Raw genomic sequence first — 9,423 nt, forward strand, 5'->3', positions numbered from 1 at the left:
CTCAGAAAGGAAATTAAAGCCACAGTCAGGAAGAAAATATATAGTTTCACAAACACTCCAAAAAATTGGTTTGAAGTAAATAATTAAAATAACACTCTTGGGTAATTACTTCAGCAGTCACACAGTGCACAAAGGTAATCGAAAATATGATAGAGGGAAATTAATGAAATTAGTGGCTAGAATGCAGATTGCGAGAGCTGGGCTAATGTAATACTATGTCAAACTAGGCAGGAAAAATGAACTGTCACTCCAAGGGAAGGGGCAAACAGATTCCTTTGGAGTGGTGACGTTTTCCTGCCTTGAGAAATGGGAGGAACTTAATATTCCATTTGGGGATGTCCTACTATCCACTGGAGAATGTATAATATAAATATAAAGAGATCCTGTGATGAAATAGGGGAACCAAACTCTCCAAGCAAGGGGCCTATCAGAGTGTCTCTGAAGATAAGAGGTTCTGAGAATCCTTGGGACCTTTGGCAGGGCAACCTTGAAAAGTGTGTTCCTTAATACTGTATATTGTTAAGAATTTTTTTAAAAGACACAAGAAAAAGAGAAAGGTCAGCAGTGTTGGAAGACTAGCCAGTTGAAAATGATTAGGGAAAGGGTAGATTTTGAATATGTTTGCAACCCACGGGCCAATCAGGTTGCGGATTCACTTCCACCTGGAGTTGGATTGGGTGGCTCCTGCGGACCAATCAGACTGCTGATTCTGGATCCTATTGTTCTATGATTCAGCTCAGTACATAACAGAATAAAAAGGTAAAGGGACCCCTGACCATTAGGTCCAGTCGTGACCGACTATTGGGTTGCGCGCTCATCTCGCATTATTGGCCGAGGGAGCCGGCGTATAGCTTCCAGGTCATGTTGCCAGCATGACAAAGCCGCTTCTGGCAAACCAGAGCAGCACATGGAAACGCCGTTTACCTTCCCGCTGTAGCGGTTCCTATTTATCTACTTGCATTTTGACGTGCTTTCGAACTGCTAGGTTGGCAGGAGCTGGGACCAAGCAACGGGAACTCACCCCGTCACAGGGATTCGAACCGCCGACCTTCTGATCAGCAAGCCCTAGGCTCAGTGGTTTAACCACAGTGCCACCTGGGTCCCTCAGATTTTGAATACGGTTGGATAATTAATTTTTCCAAAGACAAACAATATTGTGATATGATTGTGTTTTAATTTCCACATAACAAGAATATTTCTTATCTTTAGTATCTCATATGTTGCATATTATTCAAATTATAAACATTGTTTCTTGTTTAAGCCAACAAAGTATGCTAGAAAGTTATTAGGATGTAGGATGTATTTTTCCCCAAAACTTATTTTTAGATGTTTATGCTCCCAGAGCCCTCAGGACGATATCTTTCTGAACTGAAGCATGCTTACCGCTAGAAAGATCAAACATCCTTACATCCATTTTAATGAAAAACTTAAGACACAAGAATGTTAGAATAGAGCTCACATGACCTTTGCATGACAGGTATAAAAAGACACCCTAAATGCAATACAGCTTTCCATTTTCCACAAGGGAAAGAGAAAACTAACAGAAATGGCTGAATTTACATTTTAAAAGTAGAACAGACTTGTTCTAAAAAGGCAGAAGATAGATAGATAGATAGATAGATAGATAGATAGATAGATAGATAGATAGATAGATAGATAGATGATAGATAGATAGAATGCTTCATTCAGTTGGTTCATACATCACAATAAGGCATGGTTTGTGGCTCACTATGACTGAACACATTTGTTCTTGGCTCACTGCTCAAGGTTTGTCTGGGAAGAGACCAATCACAAGTGCTGGTTTGCACATAACACTAGAATGAATCACACCCTCCATTTATTAACTGCCACTAGATCTGTGATTCCAAAAAGGGGGAGAAAGAAAACTTTAAATGCAAATCTTTTTGAAGCCTGGGTTTTGCAAGTATGGGGCATCGTGCTTATGGACAAAGTAGCCATTTCACAAAAGGGTGCCGGAGCAGCTAGGTACGCCCCTGGACTTACAGCCCTTCTATACAACATGTTATCATTTTATCAACTTTGTTAAGACAAATGGACATGGTTTCCCATATATCCAGTCAACATATATGGTATTGAAAATGTAAACAGCCTGGTGTACATCAGACCCTCAGGTGGTGGGGAGGAGAGCAACCAAAAATAATCTCCCCTCTGAATGCAAATACTGTAGCAATTTCGAAAGGAAGGGTGTTTCGCAGGAGGAGAAAAAAAACAAACTACTTCCTACCTCCTACAGTCCCAATGCTACTCAGGAGATTCCATGACTGTAATCTATATTTTAAAATATGTTCACAGTGTTGCATGCATACAATTAACATCACATCTAGTTTAGCCACAGGTAGGTGGCCGTGTTGGTCTGCCGTAGTTGAAACAAAATAAAAAAAAAATCCTTCCAGTAGCACCTTAGAGACCAACTAAGTTTGTCACTGGTATGAGCTTTTGTGTGCATGCACACTTCTTCAGTTCAGCCATTAACTGTACTTCTATGTCACCATATGCTGTTATTTATACTTTCAATAGTTTCCTGAACACTTATAAGCTTTAAAATGGCTGCATTAAGCCTCTGGGGTAACAGATATCAATATTTCAATACTGTAAGTCATTAACTAGTCTTAGTTCCATGATCTTCCATGCCATGCCATCCCATGCCTTGCACTCCAAAGAGACTCTGTTTTGCTACTGCTGTGAATACTTGGTCTGAAACCTTTATAAGTCAACAGTGAACATATAAGAAAGATTGGATGTGTTAAATGAAGACCCTTACATGAATATTATTAGATCAAAAAAAAATTTCCCCAGGTATCTCATGTATCAATAACCCAAACCACAAACTTTACAGTTCTATCCTATTTAGCTCATATCTTGCTGTAATCCCCTATTTTTGAATGCTGTTCTATTTCTTGTTCCTTCCATTTGCCACAAGGCAAAGAGAATGTTAAGAATAAAGAAAAGAAATTGTGAATAATACAGAAATTATCACTGTGACTCACAGAAATGGCTGGCACAGCCATACTAAGAGCATACAGGAACACATTGCCATGCCTTTGTTTTCATTTTTACCTGGTCTGTGACATTAATTCCAGAAATATTAATATATGCAAGTGAGGAGATCTGTGTTAAAGCATCAATTCCAGCATCAGTCACAGATTGGCAATAACGCAGATTCAGATAAATCAGATTGTGGCACCTTAAAAAGCAATAGATCTTGTTATTTCTTTTCTTATTATGCCATAACTGTGCAACTTTTGGCTTAGGTTTTCATAGGACACTTCCAAAATCACAATAAAAATGTTCACTTATCTGCTCACAAAACAGGATACCCTAAGATACTAACAAAGACCATCCTAAACTGTAAATGTTTTTTAATGAGTTATTGGGCACTTCAGTGTTAGGCTGTATTGTAGCCTGCCTCACTATTCCTGTTCAGTATTTTAAAAACATGTAAATGTTTTTTCAAGCTTTTCTCATTTCCTCTTTTGACAGTTTTGTTCATGTCATGCATTCTCAGCTTCTAAATAAAATATGGAACATTTGCATGAGCAAATTAACCAAAGGAGACCAGTAAGTAGATCCTTTTTCAATAAATGGAAATTGTCGTTATTATTAGGTACTAGAACACAGACACTGATTGTAAAAAAGTAACTTCAGGTGTGCCTGGGACTTGCATATACCCAATGGAATTTTCCCCTTTGAGTCACAACCCCCCACTCCCACCTCACCTGCCCTATTTGGTACATATTTGGTACATAGAACTTGTGTGGCTTTTTGGACCCCCTAAATAAAACTGCTGTGTTTTGATTATCTGGTAATTATAATGAAAAACAAAAATTATGCATAAATATATATACACACACATATCCATATAAAAACCACCAATAAATAAATTGTCTATAGATATTACGAAAGAAAAATAATTTTCTAAACACTTTTAGAATATCAGAAATTTTGAACATTGAATCCTATGAATCATTTTTAAGTTGTCAGTGTGCAAAAAAGTGACAAAACAGGGGAAAAAACAGTTGAGACATTAATGGGTATGTGATTCACAGTTAAATTATTTATAGCCCTGTGCTTCTCTATTCAGAAGTAAGATTCATTGAGTTCAATGGGGCTTATTCACAGGTGATTATTGGATTCCAACCTAAATTCTATGAACAGTTCTTAAGAAGCTCCATTGAAATGACTCCTAAAACATTACAACTGAGCTTTGAATTCCATTGATTTCAACAGGGCTTAATCACAACAACTCACTTTTGCTGTATGTACTATGCACAACATCTTTTTCTAATCTAGATATCAGAAACAAGATTGATTTTAACAAGAATTTTGAAGCAACGTATCTGTTATGTTTCACCAAACAAACAATATATTATGGTATTATGGTACCTTTGGGCTATTTTTGTGATAGCACTGTCAGTAATATAGGAACAATTGGCCAAGCTGAGTTCTCGTATATTTGAGCCTGAAGCACCATCAGTAAATGCTTTTAGTCCTCCATCACTAACTCTAAAACAAATAGAAAATAAGTTATCTGATATATATCACAATCCTAATAATGTCCTAAAAACTAGCATCTGAATGCAAGATCGTCTATAACTAAACTATGCAGCAGTCAATATTTGTCTCTGCATCTATTACAAAAGTGGATGCTACAATGCTAGTTCCCCCCCCCCCCAAGAACTACAAACTAAACAATGAGATTAGTTGGAAACCTATTTCCATCTGGTAGCTAAATGGCCTGAATGAGGAATTCTCATAAAAATGAATTGGACTTACTTCCAAAACTTGACTGTCACCAGGAGTGCCAACTTGACTCCATGACCATGGGTGCCTGGGGCCATGGGTGCCATGCAGCATACATGGCCCTGGAAACAAAATTTGTGGGTGCTCAGGCACCCAGGCTCCAGGAAGTTGACACCTATAACTCTCACTGTGGGTGATAGTCAAGGTAGTGCAGCAGTAATTCCATTTCCTCCCCACTGCCTCCCACAGTCCCTCAACTCCCCCATATTTGCTCCATATGGTCAGAAGCACACGGGAGACTGAGAGAAGAGAATCCCGAAACCCCATTGCACAAGTAGATTTCTATTGCAAACACAAGGATGGTATGCATGGAATGTCAGCCACTGAACTGAAATAATTTACTGGACGGTAGTCCACTAACTTCAGTAAGACGACACAAGAATAAGTGATTCTTGTTGTCTCACTCAAATGGGTGACTTTAAGATGCTTTTACTGGAGTGGCCCTGTAATGCATTTAAGTGGTAGACACTTGCCCACGCCAACCCCAGTCTTGTTGTCTCTGCCATGTCCTCGGTTGCAGTCTACATTTTATCACTGTGGCTGTACTACATCTGGGGAAGGAAGCTGTTGATGTCCTGTTCTACAAATATAATGTGCTGGTTGGTCTAGCATATTGGGGTGTTACAGTAGGGCACAGACCTTTTCTTTGTTCTGTGTGCTATTTGCAGGTATGGTGGCTAACACATTTTTTTGCTAATTTGCAATTTTGTTAAAATGAATAACCCACACAGTCATTTGAATGTTAACAGAATACCTTATACAATCTGATAAATTCAGTATAACAATATCAGGCAGTGGTGCAATCATCTTGAGACTCAAATCTGTTATCTTCTGGCAGTCACCCACACAAATGTGTTTCATATGAGGCCAGGAATTGCTTATGAGTTTGAAAGTTAGGTCAGTAATCCGATTACTCCCTATTGAAATCACACAACAACAATTAGGTTACATTTGGCCAGAAGTCAATAGCTATTTCAGTCACAAAATGCATGTCTACTTATGCACACGTCTATTTATGTCAAAGAGCCAACACCAGGGTAAAAAGGTAGCACATACAACTATTTTGCAGGAACTATTATACTATGTCATCACTAACCTTGTATTTTCATCTTGACAAGTTTACATTTAGCAAGTGCTTTAAAAGCTGCATCAGAAACATGTGGGGATTCATTAAATTCAACAGACACAATCTGATGGCATTTTTCAGCTAAAGCCTTTAAGAGAAAATACAGAGTTTTTCAAATGCATTGTATTTTATGTGGAAAATATACATTTTATAATAACAAATGCTGGAGTTTCTATCCTCTCATATCCAACAGAACACTAATAATTGAAGCAGTAAAAATGGCACATCAATTCTGATATTGTTCTTAGTAGCTAGTTTTAGTCTGCAGCAGCAAAATTGAAATAATATTGTTATGAGTATGGGGGAAAGATTCAGTAAAGAGCTAGAATTTGATCAAACTCATAAATTCATGAAGTAAGCAAAGTTTGATTAATTAAAACTAAACCAAGGGCTGTTGCATTCAGTTTAGGATCACAAGCCGAGGCAGCTTCACATAGCTAGCCAGGGATAACCCAAGCTGCTATCATGAAAAAACGGGTTGGGGGCCCATCTAAGAGGAGTCTTGGTCCTGGGCAGACAGAGACTGCCAAGGTGAATGGGTTAGTGTGGCAGTGGCAGGAAAAGCGTGTCTTTAGCAATGTATACTGGGGAGAAGAAGGGGGAGAAAAAAAGAGAGGTCCATCTTGGGCAGACTGGCTGAAGGCAGGCTGGGAGAGATGGCTTTGACTCCAGTGCTGCACTGGTGTGGGGAATAAGCCTTTATTGAGATGACCATGCTGTAAGATCTGAACTCCATCTAAATTCAGATGTAAATATGTGAATAAAACATATTTCTTAAAGCTGTGACAGCCTCCACTGTGTCTTCAGTGCTTCAAAGGAGCACAGACCCTGGTTGAGGGCAAAGACCCCTGCAATCCTGTGCATGATGAAACAGGGGTGGAAGAGTGATTTCAAAGAGTAAACTTCCACTCTCACTCTCATAGTATCTATTGCCTGGCAAAAAAAACAAAAAAGTAAGGGAATGGGGAAAGGGAATTTCCCATTCTTTCAGCAGGAAAATTAGGCTCTATCTCCTGCACTACATGGTACACAGCATTCTAGTGGAGGGAAGATGAACCTGATCCTGAGATCCTTCATTCTTTTCCAGGTGGTGGATGCAGAGTGCCTGTCTAATATGACAGTTGGGGGACTGCTCAGTTGTGTGGCCATCCCAATAGAAGAACATTGCTACTTCACCAGTAAAAAGCCATCGTGGCTTCTATTGTTTTTTTAATCTGACTGGGAGCAAAACCAAGATAGAGCTAACTTCTAGAATAGTTTTCTTTAGTTTTGCTGTAAAATACTGTAATTTGATATCTGTAGAATGCCATATTTTTAATGTCTGGAAATTAACGGAATATATGTTTACAGAACAAATATATGACAGTTTCAGTTTCTTACCTGAATGCATCTGTCTGATAGAGTGGGCATTTCATTAATGATTAAGTGTTTGATACTACTGCAGCTGTCAGCAATATTCCTGAAGCCTTCCACTGTGAGCTGATTTTTAAAAACAATTTTTAATAGAAAACATGAACTGTATGCCAGTATTGAAAATCATTATTAATATCTATATTATGAGAAAATTATTATACATTATTTTCAAGCTAGTAAAGGAAAACTACAAAATATATTATCTGGAACAAAAGAAGATTTGTTTCAAGAGAATCTATAAGAAAACAGTCTGTCTGAAAATATCTGATTCCAGATTCACAATATTTCCCAGCTTCATAAATACTGGGTATATGTGTGCACATGTCAAATGTGTTTTTCCATTTAAATATTAATTTTGGGAAGTTAATCCTATACATAGCAATGCCTTTATGAATGCATGCTATTTCTGCTTAAGAAGCCTAGGAAAATTAATGAAAATTTAAGGTTCAAATTAAGCCTATGTTAAATAAATAGGTGCTGTAGAGAATGCCCTTCTATGTTCTTTCCACTAAAGGCTCATTCAGATATAACACAAAATTATAGTTTGGAGCTGAGCGGACCTTGGGCTTGCATGATCCCCTCCTCCTCAAACTCTCCCTGCCTTCCAGTATCATGGCAAGACATCGTTTGTTGCTACATGGGGAATCGGTGGCCCTTAGATGTTGCTGGAATACAGCTCCCATCACCCATTGGCAATGCTGACTGGGGCTGATGTGACTGGTGCCCAATAACATATGGAAAGTTCATAGATGCTTTTCAAGCAGGATATATTTTAAAGCTCTTTCCCCTACCATTACCTCCCCACTAGCTTCCTTGCTTTGGCCTTTCACCCAGTCTGTATCTCCATTTCCAAGCTTCACTCAATTAACACCCTCATTCCTGCCCCTTTACATTTCACCATAGCTTCTATGGTAAGCACGTAGGTTTTCTGCCTTTTACACTTTGTTTAGATTTGTTCTGTTTGTACTTTGTTGATTTATTGTATCCTGTTTCAGGGTAGAAGAAAAATATTAATAAATAAATAACAGGAACAGGCCTGTTGCAAAAGCCTCAGCAGCAGATAGGAAACCAAGGAGGTCTCAGATCCTTCTCTCGGCTCTCAACTACTCCAGCAACCACTGAGGCTGTTGCTTCGGCTTTAACACAGAGGCAAATTCTTTTGGAAAGGGTTGTTTGGTATGGGAACTTGTCAATGATCCCAGATGAGGGACATGGAAATGGAAAGGAATGACCTACCACTGGTGAAAGAACAGAGGGGGACATGGAAGGGTGTGCAATAGGTCTCTATATCCTAAACAGGGTGGCTCGAAATTGGGAAATAACGTGCAAAGTGAGTGCATGGCTGGGCAGCTTTCATTCTTCTGCCGATGACTTCACCTGCTTTTACTACTTGATTTATGCCTTTTGCGTGCATATGTGGTGATAGTGGGAAGGGATTGAATAAGGGACTATCCCATGCTTATTTATTTATTTATTAAATTTATTCCCCCCCCTTCTTTCCAAGGAATCCAATTTTCTGCAGTAGCTCTTGCAGTTCACCTCTGTGCAAGGCTCAAAGTGTGCCCTGGCATCACCTGCGGGATCCTTCTATGGTTCCCAATTACTGTTTTATGAATTTAAAGTTATGTATGATGGTACAGGATGTCCCCACTGTATAAATTCTTACACATACAACAGTGGGCTGCCTAAATGAATCAGTTCGAAAGAATGGCTGTACACATCCCTGCAACCACAACAACAAAAATGACTGTTGGGGGCTTGGGGCCAAGAGAGAGAGAAAGAATGTGTAACACCCTCTCTATATTTCTCTCTCTCTCTCTCTCTCTCTCTCTCTCTCTCTCTCTCTCTCTCTCTTAGTGGAAGGGTGGTAGTATGTTACCATGTTATGTTCTTACACTATACAAAAGAAGGAAAGTGATATTATAAAGCTCACTGACAATCTGATTTCCTTTTCAGGAAATCCTGTCCCTGTCAAGGAGCTTTATTTCTGTTTGCTCACCAGAGGACCCTTCAGTATTGTTAATGTCTGCAAATTGTACGTACAGAAGTAAAAGCACAAAGCA

General features: G+C 38.9%; 2 protein-coding genes across 7 annotated transcripts in view; one reads left to right on the plus strand and one right to left on the minus strand.

The window, feature by feature from the left end:
• Nucleotides 1-3,577, plus strand: part of FAM185A (family with sequence similarity 185 member A) — a 51,081-nt gene extending 47,504 nt beyond the window's left edge. The window contains exon 8 of the mRNA XM_088652135.1: nucleotides 3,502-3,577. Coding sequence (XP_088508261.1) covers nucleotides 3,502-3,533 — 32 coding nt within the window. The 3' untranslated portion in view covers nucleotides 3,534-3,577. The remainder of the gene's footprint in view (nucleotides 1-3,501) is intronic.
• FBXL13 (F-box and leucine rich repeat protein 13) overlaps nucleotides 1-9,423 on the minus strand; it is a 62,556-nt gene that overhangs the window by 10,774 nt on the left and 42,359 nt on the right. For all 6 annotated transcript variants that reach the window (XR_015945881.1, XM_088652127.1, XM_088652125.1 and 3 more), the window contains 5 exons: nucleotides 7,328-7,426; nucleotides 5,918-6,035; nucleotides 5,576-5,738; nucleotides 4,405-4,524; nucleotides 3,079-3,205 (listed from right to left, as the gene is read on the minus strand). Coding sequence is in view for 5 of the 6 variants with exons in the window: in XM_088652127.1 (XP_088508253.1) it covers nucleotides 3,079-3,205; nucleotides 4,405-4,524; nucleotides 5,576-5,738; nucleotides 5,918-6,035; nucleotides 7,328-7,426 (627 nt within the window). In the remaining variant the exon portion in view is untranslated. The remainder of the gene's footprint in view (nucleotides 1-3,078; nucleotides 3,206-4,404; nucleotides 4,525-5,575; nucleotides 5,739-5,917; nucleotides 6,036-7,327; nucleotides 7,427-9,423) is intronic.

The sequence above is a fragment of the Zootoca vivipara genome, chromosome 9, assembly GCF_965207765.1.
Source record: "Zootoca vivipara chromosome 9, rZooViv2.hap1.1, whole genome shotgun sequence".
Taxonomy (NCBI): domain Eukaryota; kingdom Metazoa; phylum Chordata; class Lepidosauria; order Squamata; family Lacertidae; genus Zootoca; species Zootoca vivipara.